General features: G+C 34.4%; 1 protein-coding gene across 1 annotated transcript in view; it reads right to left on the bottom strand.

Annotated features, from left to right (window-relative positions):
- Nucleotides 1-22,557, bottom strand: part of LOC131683931 (cytochrome P450 4d2-like) — an 84,128-nt gene extending 61,571 nt beyond the window's left edge. The window contains exon 1 of the mRNA XM_058966344.1: nt 22,365-22,557. Within this exon, the coding sequence (XP_058822327.1) occupies nt 22,365-22,518 (154 nt within the window). The 5' untranslated portion in view covers nt 22,519-22,557. The remainder of the gene's footprint in view (nt 1-22,364) is intronic.
- Between the last annotated feature and the right edge of the window lie 3,216 nt (nt 22,558-25,773).

The raw sequence follows: 25,773 nt of genomic DNA, 5'->3' as shown, positions 1-25,773 counted from the left end.
CTTGCGTAAAGTTTGATTCATATTCGAGAGAATCGAATGCATATTTCTTCTATTTGTTGCCCAATAATTTCGCTGTATTACAAAGTTATGCCGTCCCGTATCACGTCTGAGTAAAACGTATCGGAATTCGAAAGAAAAAAGCAAAGCAAAGTGAATTGTCAGTAAATCCCATAATGTGTCTGCACACGGCTCGCATATACCAGTGCATATCACGCATTAGCAGCAAAACAAATTGGAGAACTGTACCTAAGACGGACACCTGGAGGTTAAATAGTAAATTCCACTCATCCATTGATGCATTGCTCGTAAATTTCCCCTAATAAATTTCTTCTAATTGTTTACGCTGACGATTTCGATGACGCCCGCTCGTGGTATGTTCACACTCGAAGTAACTAGCTTAGTAGTATATGTAAGCAGGGTTAGCAGATTTATTTTTTGAATGTCTCCACATTTAATATAAAGTGTCTTCAAGGACCAATACGCGGAATCGGTTGTCAATTTAGAGGAAACCATTCTGATTTCCGAATAGAATGGTCGTCAAAATGTATATCTTATGTAGGTTGTGCGTCGGCAGAAATTATTACGCATGTCTATTTCTGTGCTAATAGTCCCTAGAAACTGATGTGATTAAAAAACAATTTCAACACTGGCGACTGAAATTAAGTTGGATATTTTTCGCGTTTCTTTAACATTTTTGGCTTTGGCAGTTGGCTGCATCAAGAATATTTTTAATGCGAGGAGAAATTTTATCAACATGCTTTTAAAAGGATCAGAAATATTAAAACTGAAAATTCGGTCCACAATATCAGAAAAAATATAAGACCAGCGATGGCTTTTTCTCTGACTGAGATAAGGAAACACTTGTCTGAGCTCAGAGATCAGAAACAGCTTGCTCCATAATATCAGCTCGAGAAAGTTCTAGTGCAATACCTACTTTCTCAAGCTTCTCGATCAATGTAAAAGTTAATATTCAGTCGAGATTCGCTGGTTGGACACTTTTTTAACTGGACCGCTTTTTAGTTGGACCTCCGCTAGTTGGACCATTGCCCAACTAAAACGCATCTGAATGTCAAAATCTTATGTCAAATTTACTTTGACAATCAATCTGACTACTATTAGAGATGTGAATAGATGCAATCACACTACTAACGTCTTCTTTGGAGAGTTTTTGTCATCCAACTAACGAATCAAATTCGTTAGTTGGACAGAGGTGTGGTCCAACCAGCGAATCACGACTGTAGATATTCGTAGAGACCAGTGGCGTCGCTATTCTTTAGCATTTCAATTTCCGCGAAAGGCCACTTAGAGCGTCCCTGAAGAGAATACTTAAGTTTCTCCTCACGCTGTTTGTACGCGGAACATATCGGGAAATCAAGTGCGTTTCCCCCCGGATAGAGGCACCTTTTGACATCTCTTCCGCAGGAGTCATCCACATGGTTCCCACCCCATTTCCCACAACGAGTCTTATTGCTACAGTAAGTGGCTCTGTGTCAAAATTGTTTGCAATTAGTAGGGGGAGTGAGGACACTTGATCCTTGAGGATATTTGATTCCCCTTCCATATCGCATAATCTAAACATAAAAAGTTATCACAATATAAAAAGAAAATGACATATTTGGTAGTTTATGATGTTTGAAAAACGAATTAAATGCATTGCATTGGTTTTGGGAAAGTTGTATCATATTTTTGAAAATAAGGGTTAAAATTCATCATGAAGATCTTCTTACGATTTTTTTAATGATTCTATGAGTTCGTCGAACTAATTATTTATGAATATTTTCAACTACAATTACTTTATAAGGGCTTTTGTCTAGAAAAACGTTTTTCGAACAAATCGTTACACAACTTCTACAAAAAAACTAAATTTTGTTCACCTCATACAACAGGGACCTCTGATCCCTGTAACACTGGGTAATCTTGATCCCTATCATTAACTCTCACACACACTTCAGAAATTTACAAGAATAGAAATAATAACTTACATAAAGTACCTGACAGTAAAAATTGAAATTAAATGTTTGTATCTGGCTTCACTTTCTACTGGTGTTAAAGCTTGTCGTGCATCTAAAAAGGTAGTCTTATTAGTTATTTTGTCAGGCTATGTGGTTAGCTTAACTTTCGTTTCTATTAGTCACAGTGTGCTCTGTTTGTTTAGCCCTAGTAGGCAGGGGATCAAGTTACCACACATTTTCACAAAAACTTAATTTTGACACGATTTTCAAAACTGTTCATATTACTGAATGGACATGGTTTTTGGATTTACACATTATTCACAGCTCTTATAATTTGAATTGACTTTAAAATGACGATATTTGCAAATAAAATTTTCATTTGAATAAAAAGTTACGTAAAAAAACCAAAAGTGGGATCAAGTGTACCCACTCTCCCCTACAGTTCATGTCCCGCGGGACCAGAAGGCGAACAGGTAGACGAAGCTTATCCAAGATGAGGTAGTTATATAGAGTAGAACCGGCCACGCAATAAGCCTGAATTGACGTGTGCCCTCTTCCCATAAGCACTGATGCTGAATGCAAACATTTCCAATCCAGTATCTTCACTGGCTGAAGCATGCGATGTTTAAAACAGCCAACCTCGTGTGTCACAATACAAACTCGAATCGCCGACGACCCCGTCTATTTCAACCCGATTAGCTGGTATATACTCTATACACCTTCATAATAAGCCCGTAGCAAGCAATATCATTTGCCTGCTTCAAACTATCAACCACCATTCGAAGCCTATCAGGGAGAATTTCTGTTACGGAAAAATATCATTCCGTCAGAACTCGAGAAATCTGTAACAAGTGGTTTAGTTTCGTCCAAGACTGTTGAGATTTTCGCTTTTCGTAATTTGTATATATATATATATATATATATATATATATATATATATATATATATATATATATATATATATATATATATATATATATATATATATATATATATATATATATATATATATATATATATATATATATATATATATATATATATATATATATATATATATATATATATTCTTATTTTCATGAGTTTGGGTTATTCAACTTGTTTTTTTTTATCTAATTTTCACTAATACCAGCTCTAATTGAAAAAATATGGCACTTATTGTAATTTTTTTTTCATTTTATTCGATAGCCAGGAAAATTTTACAGAGAAAAATGTATTAATACCTTTCAGTTAAGGAATTTAGTATTCTTTTAAAAGTAAATTAGTTTAAAGTTCGTGCTATTATTAGCATGTTCGTTAATTTTCTTAAAATAGTAAATAATAAACATCACCATTATTATCATGGAAATAATGTATCTCAGCAAGTTCTACAGTTATTTCTTTGATTCCATCCAATTATCTCTTTGGCTTCGACGCAAAATCGTTTTTATCACATCGTTTCATATGCAAAAATAACGATTTCGAACCCACTACATTTGTGGCGAGGTCACGCTGTGTTAACTATTAAATAGCAGCAAAATGAAAAGAGATATAGAAAAAGTGTCAAATAAAAAGTTATAGAGAACATTAAGGGGCATCAAATGAATAATAGTAACGATAAATTTTGTTGATTAATAATTAGAATAATTAAAAAACTCTCAAAAAAACACAAATTTTGAGTTATTTCATTAGTAAGAAATAATTTAATACACTTCACTAAAAGATATTTGTACATACACTGATAGGAAATTTTCTCAGCTTTCCAATAAAATCTTGTAAATAACGATATAAAGCATATTTTTCAGATTAGAGTCTTTTAAGCACTTGCAAGTCGGTTACAGGAAAAGCATAGTAATGAAATTACAAAGAAATGAGAAGAGATAGAAATATATAGTGCAGCTATTATCCAAATTTTATGGTTTTTCAATGATAAATCAATGAATGTTGTGTTATTAAATTGTAACATGAAGAAAATGGAGTTCAATGTCAATCTTGGAATGCTAAAATCACGAGCAGTAGCACATAATGATATTCCCATTTGCATCGGAGCAATTGCGCGACGAATACTATAATCATCATGTTTTTGCGTCTTTCGTTTGTAATTATGAACCACTTTGCATAAAAATAATAAATAATAACAATAAAAATATATTCCAATCTGAAAAATAAAAATTTTCTTAGCAAAAAAGCGGTCGGATTTACCCCACTATTTAGTGGTCGGATTTGCCCCACCACGTCATTTTTCATTACGATGCAATTAAAAAAAATATGAAAAAGGTTGAACTAAATTCTTCTATGCACTTTGTAGGACTTTATTCAAAGAATTTAAATCCACTTACATTTATTATGCAATCACTTTAACAACCAGACATATCCTGTAGTCAATGATGCACAAAAGTCAAATCAAAAGTTCTAAAAACACACCTTTTGTCGTTTGAGCATCTCAATGTAGACTGATGAAATGCTGTCATACCACCATTATGATTATTTTCGATGCTCTACACGACAACATTGATATTAGTTCGCGTAGTGCTGCTGATTTTCGGTAACAGAGGGTGGTCGGGTTTACCCAACGTCGGATTTGCCCCACCTTACCCTATACAGGAGCCGAAATTTACGTACCCATAATTTCTTTCATTTACCTGTTTCACGGACTAACTATGGTTATAATGAACCCATTTCCAGCTTCTGTCGCATATTTAATCAATGTAGTGGTGTTTTCGATTTTCACCTCTCCCGTTCTGTACTTAACCGTAAATTTAGACGAATCCTATCTAGTTCATAGTATAAGAGTATACCATGTTTGTTTTGTTAGCGTATGTTACCTGTAGAATATCTGTTAGTTTAAGTTGAATATGTTGTTATGTGTATCATTAGGATTTGATGTAATCTGTTGATGCGAAAAGATGAGGAGGTTTTATGCCTATTCAAGAGAGAATTTGTTATGGTCTGCTTGAACGGGCTTTTCCCTGCTCCAAATAAACGATATATATATATATATATATATATATATATATATATATATATATATATATATATATATATATATATATATATATATATATATATATATATATATATATATATATATATATATATATATATATATATATATATATATATATATATATATATATATATATATATATATATATATATATATATATATATATATATATATATATATATATATATATATATATATATATATATATATATATATATATATATATATATATATATATATATCGTTTATTTGGAGCAGGGAAAAGCCCGTTCAAGCAGACCATAACAAATTCTCTCTTGAATAGGCATAAAACCTCCTCATCTTTTCGCATCAACAGATTACATCAAATCCTAATGATACACATAACAACATATTCAACTTAAACTAACAGATATTCTACAGGTAACATACGCTAACAAAACAAACATGGTATACTCTTATACTATGAACTAGATAGGATTCGTCTAAATTTACGGTTAAGTACAGAACGGGAGAGGTGAAAATCGAAAACACCACTACATTGATTAAATATGCGACAGAAGCTGGAAATGGGTTCATTATAACCATAGTTAGTCCGTGAAACAGGTAAATGAAAGAAATTATGGGTACGTAAATTTCGGCTCCTGTATAGGGTAAGGTGGGGCAAATCCGACGTTGGGTAAACCCGACCACCCTCTGTTACCGAAAATCAGCAGCACTACGCGAACTAATATCAATGTTGTCGTGTAGAGCATCGAAAATAATCATAATGGTGGTATGACAGCATTTCATCAGTCTACATTGAGATGCTCAAACGACAAAAGGTGTGTTTTTAGAACTTTTGATTTGACTTTTGTGCATCATTGACTACAGGATATGTCTGGTTGTTAAAGTGATTGCATAATAAATGTAAGTGGATTTAAATTCTTTGAATAAAGTCCTACAAAGTGCATAGAAGAATTTAGTTCAACCTTTTTCATATTTTTTTTAATTGCATCGTAATGAAAAATGACGTGGTGGGGCAAATCCGACCACTAAATAGTGGGGTAAATCCGACCGCTTTTTTGCTAAGAAAATTTTTATTTTTCAGATTGGAATATATTTTTATTGTTATTATTTATTATTTTTATGCAAAGTGGTTCATAATTACAAACGAAAGACGCAAAAACATGATGATTATAGTATTCGTCGCGCAATTGCTCCGATGCAAATGGGAATATCATTATGTGCTACTGCTCGTGATTTTAGCATTCCAAGATTGACATTGAACTCCATTTTCTTCATGTTACAATTTAATAACACAACATTCATTGATTTATCATTGAAAAACCATAAAATTTGGATAATAGCTGCACTATATATTTCTATCTCTTCTCATTTCTTTGTAATTTCATTACTATGCTTTTCCTGTAACCGACTTGCAAGTGCTTAAAAGACTCTAATCTGAAAAATATGCTTTATATCGTTATTTACAAGATTTTATTGGAAAGCTGAGAAAATTTCCTATCAGTGTATGTACAAATATCTTTTAGTGAAGTGTATTAAATTATTTCTTACTAATGAAATAACTCAAAATTTGTGTTTTTTTGAGTTTTTTAATTATTCTAATTATTAATCAACAAAATTTATCGTTACTATTATTCATTTGATGCCCCTTAATGTTCTCTATAACTTTTTATTTGACACTTTTTCTATATCTCTTTTCATTTTGCTGCTATTTAATAGTTAACACAGCGTGACCTCGCCACAAATGTAGTGGGTTCGAAATCGTTATTTTTGCATATGAAACGATGTGATAAAAACGATTTTGCGTCGAAGCCAAAGAGATAATTGGATGGAATCAAAGAAATAACTGTAGAACTTGCTGAGATACATTATTTCCATGATAATAATGGTGATGTTTATTATTTACTATTTTAAGAAAATTAACGAACATGCTAATAATAGCACGAACTTTAAACTAATTTACTTTTAAAAGAATACTAAATTCCTTAACTGAAAGGTATTAATACATTTTTCTCTGTAAAATTTTCCTGGCTATCGAATAAAATGAAAAAAAAATTACAATAAGTGCCATATTTTTTCAATTAGAGCTGGTATTAGTGAAAATTAGATAAAAAAAACAAGTTGAATAACCCAAACTCATGAAAATAAGAATATATATATATATATATATATATATATATATATATATATATATATATATATATATATATATATATATATATATATATATATATATATATATATATATATATATATATATATATATATATATATATATATATATATATATATATATATATATATATATATATATATATATATATATATACAAATTACGAAAAGCGAAAATCTCAACAGTCTTGGACGAAACTAAACCACTTGTTACAGATTTCTCGAGTTCTGACGGAATGATATTTTTCCGTAACAGAAATTCTCCCTGATAGGCTTCGAATGGTGGTTGATAGTTTGAAGCAGGCAAATGATATTGCTTGCTACGGGCTTATTATGAAGGTGTATAGAGTATATACCAGCTAATCGGGTTGAAATAGACGGGGTCGTCGGCGATTCGAGTTTGTATTGTGACACACGAGGTTGGCTGTTTTAAACATCGCATGCTTCAGCCAGTGAAGATACTGGATTGGAAATGTTTGCATTCAGCATCAGTGCTTATGGGAAGAGGGCACACGTCAATTCAGGCTTATTGCGTGGCCGGTTCTACTCTATATAACTACCTCATCTTGGATAAGCTTCGTCTACCTGTTCGCCTTCTGGTCCCGCGGGACATGAACTGTAGGGGAGAGTGGGTACACTTGATCCCACTTTTGGTTTTTTTACGTAACATTTTATTCAAATGAAAATTTTATTTGCAAATATCGTCATTTTAAAGTCAATTCAAATTATAAGAGCTGTGAATAATGTGTAAATCCAAAAACCATGTCCATTCAGTAATATGAACAGTTTTGAAAATCGTGTCAAAATTAAGTTTTTGTGAAAATGTGTGGTAACTTGATCCCCTGCCTACTAGGGCTAAACAAACAGAGCACACTGTGACTAATAGAAACGAAAGTTAAGCTAACCACATAGCCTGACAAAATAACTAATAAGACTACCTTTTTAGATGCACGACAAGCTTTAACACCAGTAGAAAGTGAAGCCAGATACAAACATTTAATTTCAATTTTTACTGTCAGGTACTTTATGTAAGTTATTATTTCTATTCTTGTAAATTTCTGAAGTGTGTGTGAGAGTTAATGATAGGGATCAAGATTACCCAGTGTTACAGGGATCAGAGGTCCCTGTTGTATGAGGTGAACAAAATTTAGTTTTTTTGTAGAAGTTGTGTAACGATTTGTTCGAAAAACGTTTTTCTAGACAAAAGCCCTTATAAAGTAATTGTAGTTGAAAATATTCATAAATAATTAGTTCGACGAACTCATAGAATCATTAAAAAAATCGTAAGAAGATCTTCATGATGAATTTTAACCCTTATTTTCAAAAATATGATACAACTTTCCCAAAACCAATGCAATGCATTTAATTCGTTTTTCAAACATCATAAACTACCAAATATGTCATTTTCTTTTTATATTGTGATAACTTTTTATGTTTAGATTATGCGATATGGAAGGGGAATCAAATATCCTCAAGGATCAAGTATCCTCACTCCCCCTACTAATTGCAAACAATTTTGACACAGAGCCACTTACTGTAGCAATAAGACTCGTTGTGGGAAATGGGGTGGGAACCATGTGGATGACTCCTGCGGAAGAGATGTCAAAAGGTGCCTCTATCCGGGGGGAAACGCACTTGATTTCCCGATATGTTCCGCGTACAAACAGCGTGAGGAGAAACTTAAGTATTCTCTTCAGGGACGCTCTAAGTGGCCTTTCGCGGAAATTGAAATGCTAAAGAATAGCGACGCCACTGGTCTCTACGAATATCTACAGTCGTGATTCGCTGGTTGGACCACACCTCTGTCCAACTAACGAATTTGATTCGTTAGTTGGATGACAAAAACTCTCCAAAGAAGACGTTAGTAGTGTGATTGCATCTATTCACATCTCTAATAGTAGTCAGATTGATTGTCAAAGTAAATTTGACATAAGATTTTGACATTCAGATGCGTTTTAGTTGGGCAATGGTCCAACTAGCGGAGGTCCAACTAAAAAGCGGTCCAGTTAAAAAAGTGTCCAACCAGCGAATCTCGACTGAATATTAACTTTTACATTGATCGAGAAGCTTGAGAAAGTAGGTATTGCACTAGAACTTTCTCGAGCTGATATTATGGAGCAAGCTGTTTCTGATCTCTGAGCTCAGACAAGTGTTTCCTTATCTCAGTCAGAGAAAAAGCCATCGCTGGTCTTATATTTTTTCTGATATTGTGGACCGAATTTTCAGTTTTAATATTTCTGATCCTTTTAAAAGCATGTTGATAAAATTTCTCCTCGCATTAAAAATATTCTTGATGCAGCCAACTGCCAAAGCCAAAAATGTTAAAGAAACGCGAAAAATATCCAACTTAATTTCAGTCGCCAGTGTTGAAATTGTTTTTTAATCACATCAGTTTCTAGGGACTATTAGCACAGAAATAGACATGCGTAATAATTTCTGCCGACGCACAACCTACATAAGATATACATTTTGACGACCATTCTATTCGGAAATCAGAATGGTTTCCTCTAAATTGACAACCGATTCCGCGTATTGGTCCTTGAAGACACTTTATATTAAATGTGGAGACATTCAAAAAATAAATCTGCTAACCCTGCTTACATATACTACTAAGCTAGTTACTTCGAGTGTGAACATACCACGAGCGGGCGTCATCGAAATCGTCAGCGTAAACAATTAGAAGAAATTATATATATATATATATATATATATATATATATATATATATATATATATATATATATATATATATATATATATATATATATATATATATATATATATATATATATATATATATATATATATATATATATATATATATATATATATATATATATATATATATATATATATATATATATATATATATATATATATATATATATATATATATATATATATATGTTGTACATAATAAGTCTTTGAAAAATGTGCAGTAGATTTTTTTTGTATCAATTGACATCACATTTGACTTTATTTCCAAACATGGGAATCATATTAACCCTCAAAGGCACAAATCATTTTTTTAATTTTGTCAAAATTGTCTCAAAGTTTCAATACATTACTGTGATAATTTTGAGATGTTTTTTGCAATGTTGTTTTAAAACAGCGTTATGCATTTAAAGGTTAACTATATTTCACAGTATACGTGTCGTATTTAATGATTACAATAAGTATATAAATACATTATTTAAACCAAATTGAAAACCCTGAAAAAGTACATCGCTAACGCAACGCTGCTCTGTTCTATTGGATAGTGGGGAGCACGATATGAGATTGTCACAAAAATCATAAGTTAATGATTACAATTCGAAATATTTTTGAAAGCTCGAGTCTGCTTTGTTTACTCAATTCGGCTCGACGTACACTCAGCGAATTCTACTCTAAAATTACATACCCTTTCACATGGTCTGGTCACGGTCTAATTTCACCCCTTACATTGCATGGTGTTTTGATAGTGTTTTAAAAGGGATCAAACCATGAAAACGCCATCGGTACTTCCCGGTAATCTCATAAAAATACACAGATTAATTAAGAAGCAGTATACGTGTCGTATTTAATGATTACAATAAGTATATAAATGTATTATTTATGTATAATATAACTGCTAACAGTGTAACTAGTGTCTGACGGAATCAATTTTTATAGTAAGACCCAGAGTCTGTGCTTTTCAAGAGTCTACAGAGGAATGCGCTACACTGCATAAAACTGGAGAAAATTTTCAATAGAACCTCAGTAACATTGCGATCCTCTTTCTCTTTCGATTATTACGACATCACTACAAAACTTGGCACTAAATTTTCAGTACATATCGAAAACCTGTATTTAGTAATACAAAACTGATAGCTCCCTAATAGTTTGTTTTATCTTCATGATGTCTTTGGGAAATTTGTTAGTTTTTTGGCGATTTTTTTTCAAATGAATGGAATTAGGGTGGTGCTTGTGGTTAGGGTGTTCAAAGTATCGGCTGTGTAGATGTGTGAAGTTTACCTGCGCAATGCCGTACAATATAATAACAAAGTTTGCTGAATAAACAAGGCTATCTATACAGATTAATTTATTATGATTTTTTTTAAAAGATTTGGTGTAAGGTGGCTTTTGAAAAATTGTTCATTAATTTTCAGAAAGAAGAGATAACAGCCCCAGTAGCGAAATCAACACTACCATGCAGTGAAGTCCAAGTTTTGACGTCCAATGGACCGAAGAAAAGCGATTCGATTTAAATGATATGCTACACCTCCGTAATGAGGGGCATTTTACTCGAGAAGTGCACGAAGATTGTGAGAATTCTACTGGACGACGCACAGTGTCGCCTCCCGAATAGAAATGTACCGTAACAAAACCGTGATTTTCACTGTGACAGTCAGAGCTGCAAATTTTCAACAGGTAGTTTTGATCTTGAAGGAAAGACAAATCTCAAATCATGCCCTACTATGTTCAATTTGCAGTCTTTAGTTGGCATCATTCATTCAAACAGCCGAGCTGCTCAATCATTTTCCAATCATTTTCAATTTCATCGACCCTGTGAATATCACTCTACTTGGGTATCGACTAGGTTTTTCAAGCAAAACTACTCTGCACATACTTCTTGCTGTTCATGTAAGCTTGAAAACGCATAACATTCCAACATTTGACCTAAACTGGCATCTACAGAGCACATGACAACTTTGGTTAGTGAATGAAAAAGCATCAATTTGAAATGAAGACGTACGGTTTGGTCATGAAAATCCCGCCAACTTGAAAGTGAATGATTAAGGGAGGCTTTGATTTTGAATCATAGTTGGGGTTGAATTGAACTAGAAGTTGGCATTTGAAAATGAAAATTTGCACCACTGGTGACAGTACAGTAATTTTACGATAATTTACAGTAAGTTTTAGTGTCATGCTACAATACAAAAACAATAAACTTTAACGGTTTTACAGTAAATTTCAATGTAAAATAGACTTTTACAGTAAAAAAGGGGGGTGGTTATGTATCTTAGGGACGATCCACAAATGACGTAGCATTTTTTGAGTGATGTTTAACACCCCCCTCCCCCATCATAGCATTTCGTCACAAACCTCTAAATACCCCCTGGTAATTACGTAGCTTGACGGTAATTCTTCCCAACCCCCCCTTTGTCTCCGTAAAATTAAAAAACTACAAGGGGCAGCCCTATGGGGTTGCACGAACTGGAGACGTAGGACTATACTACTTAATGTAAAATATTTATTTTCTTAGTACTTAGTGTGTGGGAAAAATCACCCGGACCGGTGATGAAAAATCAAATTTTAGACAATATAATCACATCTAGACCAAGCTTTCTAGTTGCTCTCAAACAGATCCTAAAAGTTCAAACACCCATGGATAACCCCAAGTTTGTAGATGTGTTTCGATGCCACAGGATTGTAAAATGGTTAATATTACGTCATGAAAATTCAATTCTTCCGTGACAATTTTTTTTTCTGCAGAATGCCCTGTGTGTTTGTAAAGCTCATGATTTGTTGGGATATTAGCAATGATCCTTGATAGCTTTCCAACGCTGCGCATTGCATACATACAGGACATTTTGCAGGTCACCAGAAGCTGTTCATTTTACCACCGCCACATGTTCATTGTACTCACTCGCTAACATGTCTCATTTTTGGACATGTTTAGAAATCAAGAATCATGTTTGAAAAAATATGTTTATGACGAAGTATTTTTACCAGACATGTACAAAACATGTCTAACAAGAAACATACATTGTGATTGTAATATCTCATTCACTTATTAGTTAGAAAATAATGACTTTGCTTAACGTGTTCATTTTACCGCCAGTTCCCCTATCTACCAACACATTCGCCACAAGCATTGAACCCAAGCGCACAATGCAAAATGAGTCAACGCTGATGATGATGGGTAGAGCGAAAGAGACAACTAGTACCACCACGACACTATTAGCACATTTCACCAAAATTCAACGCGGCCATTCCCGATTGAAAGTAACGGCCGCGCTTAGCCCATCTGTCATAATATCGTGATTTTGCATAGCGAAGGGCTGAATGATAACACATTTTGTTCCAAAAACAGCCCTGCGTTATGCAACACTTTGTGCAGGTTGATTATACCAGTTGCAAGTGGGGCCAAATTCACCAAGTTCCGTAAAATTACTTTTAAATTACAGAATTGATAAAATTGCTTAGATGGGCTAAACTTATTAATCAAATCCTGTTTTAAAAACTGTCCTTGCGTTTAAACCAAAATGGGAAGCTTATTACTACCACTACAATACTTAATTTCAAGCGCAAATAGCAAATACATGTGCTAGTTAAACCAAAAATTTACTGGCAACATTACAGCGGCATTTAGGAAGCAGTTGGAGCGGTCGCCTGTTGGACGACACAGGGTAGCGTCCCTCCACAGCCAGTGTAACGGACTTCTAGCTCAGCTACACTGGCTGTAAATAACACAGCGCAGTGATCTGCTTCGCCAGCTGTTCAACAGGGAACTGAGCGTGTCTGGCCAAGTCCGTTCTTTAAATAGTCGATGATGACGTCATTCATAGAAGCGTTGCGCGCTAGGTACACCAATCCGTCGTACAGGGCTTGGGAAGCGCTGTATTCTGTGTGTAAATGCGCGATATTTTGACAAGGTTGTATATTATTTAATTTTTTAATGCTATGATATCAAAAATCCTTGGGTTTATCTATTGGAATCTATTCTTAGAAGTATTTCGGGGCGATTTGTGCAAAAAAAATTAAAATTTATCGTGAGATGGCTGAATTATATGCGTTTAAAATTGGACCACTTTTCGTTACATACCATTTTTGTAGAATTTACAGAGTGCACCCCCATATCGAAAACAAAGACGTAGTCCTGCGTCAAAAAATAAAAACGATGTTAGTTATTCTCCTTTAAGACAGCTACGTAGCATGACATGACCCCCTACCCCCCTGTCGTCACACATCATCACAAAATACAAAACTCCCCCCTCCCCCATATAATGCTACGTCATTTATGGATGATCCCTTAACATTAAAAAAAATGATTTTTCTCCATGCATTATTTTCTCGAAAACAGTAATATTTAATGTGAATTTACCGTATCAGTTTTTTTCTGAACAGTCAAATTTGTTGTTATATGAAATTTTATCGTAAATCTATTGCGAGAACTCTGCATCAAACAATGTTTAAACAGTAATTACTATAATATTTATTGTTTTATGATTGTATGTAGGGTAAATGCTATTATAAAATTCTATCCGGGCTATCCGTACAAAACCTCAAGGTTTTATTTTGGATTTTTCATGATTTAACATTTTTCTCTGTTTGTAAATATGTTGAATAGAGTCTTCTCAAAATATTAAGTTTTGAAGACAAAAGATAGATTTTTGACAGACCTTCAAAGGTGAAATAGATAATCAATTCTGGAGAAACAAAATGTGTTCAAACCTATGTTATTCAAATGAACATATCGTTTTAGTTATGATTCCGATTAGGGTCGAACAGCAAGGTTATTCGGTGGACTTATATTTGTCATTCAATTTAGTCGATACAAGGTTTTCTTCTCAGTCACTCTTTCTGAAGAACAAATAATAAATCGTCCACTAAATTAAAATTATTTATTCAAGGTGGCTGTACTTTTTTTCGAAACAGTTCGGAAAGATCGCTTGTAGCCCGTATAAATAAATACCATTCCAGAAATCTTCGGAACCATTTCCAAACTATTCTTATAATGCTCACCATATTGCGAATACTACTAATATATTTCACCATTATAATTCAACTGTTATCCTACCATACCCATTTTGGTTACCAATTCCAATACCTTCCGTGTATCTTATATTGGAGATTTGTATACTACATTGTCCTTTGGCGCCAGAGGTTAATATTGCTCTGGTGGGCTTTGTTATTCGTATATCTGTTTACCCTGCTCCAAAAATCTGTAGTTTAAGATGGTCAAAAATCCTTGTCTAACAATATTACGGAGATAGCTCAATTGGATAAAGTGTCAGTCCACTTAGTGTCATCGAAGCATCCTTCAGAAGATGGCGAGAGCAAAATAATATTTCATCAATCGATAGAATTGAAATGTTGAAGGTGAGGAGATTTTTTTTCTCCAGCTAATATTTTATCCATCGCTAGACCTAAATATGCATGCCACTAATCTGAATGGTTCTTGAACGGTATGTTGTCAAAATGTATACGGAAAACAGCACATTTTCGTATGGTGACTGTTCTTAACAACCCGTTGTTTGTATGGTCGAGTATGAAAAAACGACACTGGTTATGTTCGGTATTATACTAGGCAATGGTTAATCTATTGTTGAACGAACCATATTGAAAATGGTTTTGAAACGATTGATGCAATGGTTGGCATATGGTACACATTTATGCGGGTAACAAAGAGAGAGATTCGACTCAGTCAAGGCCTTTAATTAAAAACGAAACAAAATAATATTTAAACCGTTTGAAAAATCGCAAGATACACTAATAGAAACATGTTAAAAATAACAAAACGCAGAAAGAACCGAAGTATGAGAAGCCAAAGGCGGGTATCACTTGAAATGTAAAATTAATTGTCAAGCAAAAATAAGTAAATAAATACACATTGATTGAAAAAAAAACTCAGTCAAGGCCTTCCATGGAATAAGGTACTTTTGAGTTGTTTGAGGTGTACTCAAAATTAGGTAGATTCAACTTAAATTTGGGCATATTTAACTTAAGGTTGAGTAGAAAAAACCTGCCAATGAGTTGTGGCTGTTGCCGTGGTTAAAGGGAAAACTACCTTCAACGCGGTTTAGCTAATTTTACCTTATTCCACCATACCCCGAGATTGAGTCAAAAGAGCTCAACTTTTGGTAGTTTTTCGTATCCGTGTGGGTCTTGAGCAGAGATGGATTTCTACAGTAGCCGATGGGGGATGAATGCTTCGGCTTGAAGAGTTGGGTAGATACAATGGCGTTATTTATGTTAAAGGCTCGTCCAGAGTAAAGCCAAATCTACTTATGGAAGAGCCAAATAGCTATTGTGCAAAATAAACAAACATTCTTCTTTGGGGGAACATGCAAAGAAAGTATTAGTATTGATAAAAATAATATGGCGAAATATGTCAATCGACTAGACAAGACACTGTATTCAGTTTATTGTACTTTTTGTAGCAATGTAAAGTAAATTACATGGAAGAGTATTATGAATAAAGTGCTATAAGCCACGAATCTGTAGGTTTTCAATTCACTCCATATTAATTTATGTATTGTATTGTGTAACTCGGTTGCAGTTACTCGTTACAGCAAAAACTGTTGGTGCCAGGAACAAAGGAATTTTGGCTGTGTTGCGCATTCCCCTGTACGGGACTTCGAGGGATTGCCCTTCCTATGATCATTCTTAGGGATAGACCGTTCCAACATTAAATTACTGTCTTGTCAATCTGCAAATGACGTAAAAACCCAAGATTATACCAGATAAGGTATAGGCATACGTAAAGCGAGAGTTTTAGTTTTGCGACTAGCAAGCTCGATATTGCGTAAATACTTCTTTCCGAGTTGAGCTTCTGAGCGAACTAAAGGACACTGCACTCAAAGCGTCTACTTGCCCGACTGGAGTACTCGTTCGGGAATTTAATTTTGACCAGGAGACTCTGTCTCCTACAATTTCCGTAGAGCTGATCATCGCAGTATCGCAGACCTTCTTTCCACCATCGATTGGGAAAATATTCTGGCCCCGAAGATGTCGAAACCGCAGTTCAAACCTTTTCAAACATTCTGGTGTATGCTATTGACAGGCACGTTCCAAAAAAAGTTCACCATCGACAAACCGAACCTCCATGACAAACGAGCACACTGCTACGGCTGAAGTCTATAAAGAGAGCTGCCCTGCGGAGGTTTACCAAGTATCGCACAATATCACTCAGAAACTATTACGTCAGTCTCAACCATGCGTACAAACGAGCCAGTCAACACTGTTTCTATCAATATCAGCAAAATATTCAGCGTAATCTCAAGTCGCATCCTAAACGTTTCTGGAAATATGTGAACGAGCAGCGCAAGGAATCAGGCCTGCCGTCGTCTATGACTTTCAATAGGAACACAGCTACCACATCTCGAGACATATGTGCACTTTTTTCGGAAAAAATCGAGAATGTATTCACAGATGAGGCACTAACTATTGAGCAAATCGAACTCGCCGCTAGCGGAGCTCCACTTGTAGGCCAAACTTTGGGTACTATCGATGTCGATGCAACGATGATTACCAGACCTTCCTCTCGGCTTAAGTCCTCTTTCAATCCGGGACCCGCTATTGCTAGAGGAGTTTTCCCGTCTTGCTGGAAATACGCGAACATGTTCCCAGTCCACAAGAAGGGTAATAAGCGAGACATTACCGTGGAATAACTGCACTCAATGAGTTTCGAAGTTGTTCGAGCTGGTGATTATGGAACCTCTTCAGGCTCATTGTAAGCAGTATCTAAGTGACGATCAACACGGCTTCACGCCCGGGCGGTTAACAGCGTCTAACCTGCTGTGTTTAACATCCTACATAACAGAGAGTATGGAACATCGTTCTCAAATCGACGTTGTTTACACCGACTTATCTGCCGCTTTCGATAAGATAAATCACGATATCGCAATCGCAAAAATGGAGAGATTTGGAATAAATGGTAGTGTTTGCAGTTGTTTCGATCCTACCTCACAGACCGAGAGATAGCGGTTGTTATAGGAGATTGTCAGGCCCCCACCTTCATTTCTACGTCAGGAATACCTCAAGGAAGCCACTTGGGACCGTTGATGCTTCTGCTATACTTCAATGATGTACATCTAGTTCTGAAGACTTCACGATTGTCCTTCGCAGATGACCTCAAGATATTCCGCCTAATTCGTTCAATTGAAGATTGCAGATTTTTCCAACAGCAGCTTGATGTCTTTGATGATTCGTGTAACACGAGCCGCGTGTGCGTTAACCCGAAGAAGTGTTCGGTAAGGGACGATCCACAAATGACGTAGCATTTTTTGAGTGATTTTTAACACCCCCTCCCCCATTGTAGCTTTTTGTCACAAACCTCTAAATACCCCCTGGTAATTACGTAGCTTGACGGTAATTCTTCCCCCCCCCCCTTGTCAGCGTAAAATTTAAAAAAAATGAGAACGATGTTAGTTATTCTCCTTTAATAGAGCTACGTAGCATGACATGACCCCCTACCCCCCTGTCGTCACCAGTGTTGGGAAAATCACTCTCAATGAAAGTTCATTCCAGGTTCATTCGCGAATTAATCTTTCCCAGAACATTTCCAAACAAAAATCTGTGAAACCAAACATCGCATCCGAATGTATCATTCTTGAGACAAATATTCAATGATTCTTAGCATCGAAGTTCGCACGCGAACTTCTGCTTCAGTGAAACTCTTGAAAAAATGTTCACCCAAAGCAACATAGCAAAAGAGACATCCGGAAGCGAAAAACGCTTTTAGTGATGCTTTGCACACCACATCGAAAATGTGATTGTATATGAAACTTCCATACTCGACCATACAAAACAACGGGTTGTTAAGAACGGTCACCATACCAGAATTTGCTTCTTTCCATATATATTTTGACAACATACCATTCAAGCACCATACAGTTTGTGGATATTTTAGATCTAGCGATGCATAAAATATTACGTGGAGAAAAAAAAATTTCTTTCCTTCTCATTTTAATTCTGTCGATTGAATTTTTTTTTTTTTTTTTTTAACGCGTCGGCTTCTGAAGAAAGCTTCGTTGATACTAAGGTAGACTGACGCTTTATCCCATTGAGCTGTCCCCGCAATGTTGTAGGAAGAGGTTTTTTGTATCATGTTAATCTATAGGTTTTAGGAACCTTTGGAAATCACTTGTTCGAAGATCGTGCAAGATGTTTTCATAAGGCGAACTTTTTTCTATATTTTCTCCGATATAAAAGTTCGCAAGCGATCTTTTCTTCTTCCGATATTTGCTTGAACCGAATAATGTTCTAAAAACATCGACACTCTTGAAGTTCACTGACGATTTTTTCTATAGCGATATTTTATATCAGTGTTTTTTTATTAGAAAATCGGCGATGAAAAGATTCTTTTGTGAACATTGATATTTTGATTTTTCCCAACACTGATTTTAACAACACATTCAATTTAATATGGAGAATTGTTGAAAACTGTAGCCAAACCATTTGACTTGAGGTAATCTTGTCAGAAGATTTCAACGATACACGTTTTGCTTTACAGCAAACCTTACAGAACCATACCCAAGTAACCATAAGCATTAAGCCATTGCACTATATTGGCTATACATTTGCACTAATGTTGCATTGAAACTCCATTACAGCATTAACAATGCAATAAAACTCTATATTAGCATCAATAATGCATAACTGCACAGCCGACATATAGCATTATCGCTTGCTCTATATGCGTATATAAAGCTGATATAACGCGTACATGCTTCAAGGATCTTTAAAGCATGTAAGCTTTACAAGTGCATTTAATGCCATTATAGAGCAAATAAAAAGCCGATATAATGCTATTGTAATGGCTGTGGGTTTATTTGTTATGCAACTCTTCTTGAAGATTATATTCGGCATATTTCATTTCAATCGAACATATGCAATATAGTCCTGGGAGCAAACGCAGCACACTTACCGTGAAGGACGAGGTAAGGTACCTCAGTTGAAGACTTACTAAAGGTAATTTTCGTAAAATTGTCATATCATGTCAGAACGAAAACCCATTAAGGATATTCATTACAATGCTTTAGAAGAGAGACAATTACGGTTTTAAACAGAACATTTCATTTTATTTTTTTTTTCCTTTTTTCTCATCATACCGAAAGGAAATATAAGAAATGGTTTTAAAACCATGGCGGACAATGACAGCCAGATGAAGCCTTTTAATAGCATTAGTAATGCTAATATAAGGCTTTCAAATTTGACATTTGTGCGCTGGTGCTATGTAATAGCATTAGTACTGCAGAAACGAGTTGTCAATCTCTGCACAGTAATAGCACTATATTTCGCCTTTTCTGGCATAATACCAGCATTATATAAGTATTTAGGGCTTCACAGCACTATAAGACTGCATTATATGTGGATCTAAAGCAGATATTAGGCTACGTTATAATGCTTATTGGTTACTTGGGTATGACAACGATTACCATCTTGTGACTTCAATTCAAATCGTTTCGATATATTTTTTTATAATCCTGCGGGAGCACCTCAATTCTTTTCTAACATACAATATTATATTATAACCATTCCCTCTATATTGTAACAATAACTCGTATCTTCATTCTATAATTTCATATAATTCTACAGAAAAACGCATTTATCGTAATATCATAAAATGGACCTTAACGTATGTGGTTACCACAGCACTTATAATTTTCGTATAATATGGAGGATTCCAGATAAAGTTTTTATTTATGCGGGTATTGACAACCCGCATAAATGTGTACCATATGCCCAACCATTGCATCAATCGTTTCAAAACCATTTCCAATATGGTTCGTTCAACAATAGAGATTAACCATTGTTAGGTGTATAATATCGAACATAACCAGTGTCGTTTATTCATACTCGACCATACAAACAAACAACGGGTTGTTAAGAACACCTTCACCTTCAACATTTCAAATTCTATCGATTGATGAAATATTATTTTGCTCTCGCCATCTTCTGAAGAATGCTTCGTTGAGGCTAAGGACTGACACTTTATCCAATTGAGCTATCTCCGTAATATTGTTAGACGAGGATTTTTGACCATCTTAAACTACAGATTTTTGGAGCAGGGTAAACAGATATACGAATAACAAAGCCCACCAGAGCAATATTAACCTCTGGCGCCAAAGGACAATGTATTATACAAATCTCCAATATAGGATACACGGAAGGTATTGGAAATGGTAACTAAAATGGGTATGGTAGTATAACAGTTCAATTATAATGGTAAAATATATCAGTAGTATTTCCAATATGGTGAGCATTATACGAATTTCTAGAATGGTATTTATTTATACGGGAACACTAATAAGTGCGAAAGCGACGCAAAACTCAAAACTACCTAAATTTAAGTATAAAAAACTTATTCTGCGGGTTGTTTTATTTTTCCGTGCAAGTAAATGAAGGTTAAAGTAAAAAAAGGAAAACAAATCGAAAACCCTGGAAAAGTACATCGCTAACGCATCGCTGCTCTGTTCTATTAGATAGTGGGGAGCAAGGTATGAGGTCACAAAAATCATAAGTTAATGATTACAACTCAGAGTATTTTTGAAAGCTCGAGTCTGCTTTGTTTACTCAATTCGGCTCGACGTACATGAATTCTGCTGTACACGCAGAAAAAAATCAGTAAGATAATCAAATTTTGGTTTACAATAATTTCTCCGTTTGATATAGTGACAAACAAGGTTCAGGTTTGATTTAATCAATACTGTTGCTTGAAATTATCTTCAAATTCATTTGTTGGCCTTTCAATAGTTTCATCAAATATTTCGCTTGAAACAAAAAATCATAAGTTTAACCTAACAAACAAGTTCGTAGTAACAATAATTTTTTTTAGTATTAACCAAACGAGAGAACAACTCCAATTAGAAATTTTTCCTAAGAGATTTTTCTAACCCGAAGAGGCGAATGACCTTAAGGTTAAAACCTCTATAATTGAAATAAAAAAAAACAACTCCAATTTAGTTGAAATCAAACGAAGATTCTGTTAGTTTTTAACAAAGGGAACAGATCTAACAAATTTTATTTTGTTTCAAGAATGTTTCTATTTATAATGCAAACAGAAATATTTGTTGAAATAAACCAAATATTTGCTTTCGAGAAACGCCCATTTCAGTTTGAAACAGTCAAGTTTAAAATTCAACTAAACGTTTTGTTGTTTCAAAAAGGTCTGATTCTTCTGCGTGTAAAATTACATACCCTAGGCTAGGGTCCCTAACAAACAAAAAGACCATGATACTCCTATGGTCTGGTCACGGTCTAATTCCACCCCTTACATTGCATGGTGTTTTGATAGTGTTTTAAAAGGGATCAAACCATGAAAACGCCATCGTTACTGTCCGGTAAATCCCATAAAAACCATATTTTGGTTATCTATGGGTTATTGAGACCATTTTATGGTGTTTTGATGGTTGGGAAACTTGGCACGGACAATATTTATGGCCTTTGAAATTGAAGTGTTGCAAGTAACCCCATTTGACGACACATAGATTAATTAAGAAACAAACATGCTAGTACAATTCGCTAAAAAAAATATCACTTATTTTGTTGCTGCTAGTTCCATACTTTAACGGAGTCCTTACCTTCAGGTTTCCGATTGTTGAAGATGTAAGTACTTCCAATAAAGGGAATTTTCCTGGGCCCTGGTAACTTGATGGAGCCTTTCCGGATGGTATCCTTTATCCCATAATTTATCACCAGCAGTAGAAACACTATAATCAGAAATGATAGAAACATTCGTTCACTTCACGTTAATTGCGAACACAGCAATTTGAATGAGATGATAAGCAATTACTGGTGGGCAAACGTAAATACTAACTGCTTCAGACTGTAGACGAAATCTCGTGTGTAATCAATTGGTTTATTATCAATATCAGACGATAAGTAGCTTTTGGATAAGATAAGATTTACGTCGTTAGCTGCATATTACGAGCATCTTAAGAAGTCAACACCATTTGATCTATTTTTCATATCGTATTGAGTTTTATCACTAATATAAGGGTTGGGAAAAAATATGCCTGAAACGATGACATGTTGTAATGCTATGCATGAAAACGAGTTAACAAAGTAATTCTGGACGATGGGGAAATCTAAGCTTTAAAAAATATTTGGTTTGGCAGGTCGTCTGCAACAGTAGATGATCCAGTAAAAACTTTGTAAAAACAGAAAGGTATCCCAGAATACCTATACCAGGTAGATTGTTTACAGAAACGATTTTAGCGCAGTGATAAGGTACTCTTTTTGTTCTGGCCAGATTTTGCATCTTATCACTACACCAGTAGTGTTTGCATGTTTTGAAGCAAATAATGCCAATATTGTGCCGAAAGAGCCAAATTCATCGAACTGTCTAGGGCTACGTCCTATCATGCGAAATTGGACTAAGTGTTCAAAAATGTAAAAGTAAAAACGCTTTTAATCCACCTAAGAGTGTGATGAAACATTTCTTATAACTCTTATCGCTTTCTTCGGGTATTATATCGATTGAGAACATTTAGAACTTGATGCTTCGCGATGTTTTTGATAACACATACATGGGATAGTGGCAGGACTCAGAGAATCGTTCAAATCAACTTAGGACAATATCAGTGCAAGAAATTTCAAAGGCTAAACCAATTTAATGGAAAAGCAGAAAATGGTCCATAAAATAGACATACAAACGAATTATTATATTAATGCTCCGTTAATAACATATATAAATTCTTCAATCAATGCATTGGGTAGGGAAAACTGAATTTTCCTAAAGGGGCTATATATTGTGCTGAGTCAAAAAATTCGAAAAACAAATTTAAGAATGGATTTGAAGCTCATACTCTCAATAGCGTTTACTTAAATTTGCAACGCGGCTGAGAACTAAGCGGCTGAAGAGCATACGTGTATAGTTCAAACTTTACTTCGATATCGACTTTTTCTAAAAATGTCTTCCCTGTAGTATCTTTGATCTCAATTATTATCCCTAATCCTAATGCCAAAGAACAAATAAAAAACTCTCGAAACCCGTTAGGGAAAATCATCATCATTACTGGAATCTTCTTTTCCACGAAACTTTATGGGTTTCGTAACTTCTATTAAAAAAATTTCAAATACTTTATAATTTTAAGGAAAGTTGTTTAAGAAGCTGAAATTTATGAATTTTCTCTATCTGCAACATATGAACACTTAAATATGCCAATTAATTTAGGATCACCTTTCACATGAACTACCGCACGAATGGGAATAAGTTCGCCGAATTTTGGAAGAAGTCGATAAAATAACCCCTTGAAAACTATATAAAAATTGGTGTAGCTCGATGCAATTGAAATAAAATATCCTCAGAAAATGGGATGTTAATGTGACTAATAAATACAGTAAAGCCCAGTTTTTTCAGCTCCATGGTGAATTTTAGGCTCACAAAATGGGGACATTGACTAAATCGCGACATTTTTTTTTCTTCATAATAAACCGAATTTGTTAAATGAATCTTCCCTTCCCTTGATGTAGTCTAATAACTATTTCTGATTATTTAATATAGTCTTCTAGCGCAAAAATTAAAAAAAAATATTTTTTTATTGTTGCATGCATCTTTAAGATAAGGAAAATATGCTCAAGAAAGGATTTACTCGCATTCAGCCTTGTTCGTCTGCTAGAGCCCTTCAAACATATATTCATATGAGGCTGACAAAATTGGGGACTGACCAAATCGGGTCTTCAATGTATTATAACAGATAGGCAGTATTTGAAGAAGTTTCTTGTGGACGAGCGTAGAACTACTTTGTCCTACTTACTTGGAGTCAGCGGCGTAGTCAGAAATTTGGGTTGGTGAAAATCTAACATACCGTCCAAATGGCATAATTACGAAATCGCTATCTTTGAAGTTTTAAAATTATGGAGGGTAAGTTTTTCAAAAAATTTCAACAGAGCTCCTGTCTTCAGCTAATTTGTTGAGACTTTCATTTAAAACAACTTTATTGTAGGCATGAATACTACGTATATGGAGTATATCGAGTTACAAAATGATATTTACGAAGTGTTCCTTAAGCTATTTTTTTTTCTAAACTAACTTCTATTGTGAGCTTCACAAACTCAAGCTTTGGATAAAATGTAAATTTTATTTTTTATAAACAGTAGAAGAGATTTATCATAAACAGCCAAATCATAATAATTTATTGTCATGTCTTCAACAAAGTGGTTTATAATAGAACTCCCCAAGATTTTACTGAGTCTCGAATTATTTTTTTTAATGTTGATTACAAACGTTTTAACCTTAGAGTAATTCGCCTCTTTTCGGATTAGAGAAATCTCTTTTGGAAAAATCTCTAAACCTATGTGCGGGGTTGGGAATCGAACCCATTTTTAAATTCTCCATGAATATTTCTTGGAGAATATAACGCCAAAATTCTTTTATCAGATGATATGCTGTTTAACGTTTGTATTTTTTTTTTTATTTCAATTATAGAGGTTTTAACCTTAAGGTCATTCGCCTCTTCGGGTTAGAAAAATCTCTTAGGAAAAATTTCTAACCCTATGTGCGGGGTCGGGACTCAAACCCAGGTGCGCTGCGTACAAGGCAATCGATTTACCAATACGCTACGCCCACTCCCCACTTTGTAAAATTTATCGAAGATACTAAACCTGCGAAATTGGCGGTTTGAAAATTATGTGATCTTGACCTTAAATTACTGTTTTCGAACATTTATTTTACCTATTCATAATTGGTTATTCAATAAAAATCGAATGTTAACAAAAATCGATCAGGACCTGCTAGAGTCAAACGGAAAACGCAAATTTTTCATAATTTTTTCATAAATTCGAAAGTTTTATTTTCGTTATTATGTTTTCGTCTCAACTCGACGCATTTCCAAAATAAAAACATTTTCAGCAAATGTTGAAAGTTATGCGATTTTTCGGTGAGCAGTTCTAAGTTTCGTAGACATTAAATGAATTCCAATTTCGCTTCCTATTAAAAAAGACCCTAATCCATATTATAGTACTTCCCTTCAAAACTGAACTGAATAT

This window comes from Topomyia yanbarensis, chromosome 2 (genome assembly GCF_030247195.1).
Source record: "Topomyia yanbarensis strain Yona2022 chromosome 2, ASM3024719v1, whole genome shotgun sequence".
In the NCBI taxonomy this organism is placed as follows: domain Eukaryota; kingdom Metazoa; phylum Arthropoda; class Insecta; order Diptera; family Culicidae; genus Topomyia; species Topomyia yanbarensis.
This window is presented reverse-complemented; position numbering and strand designations above follow the sequence as displayed.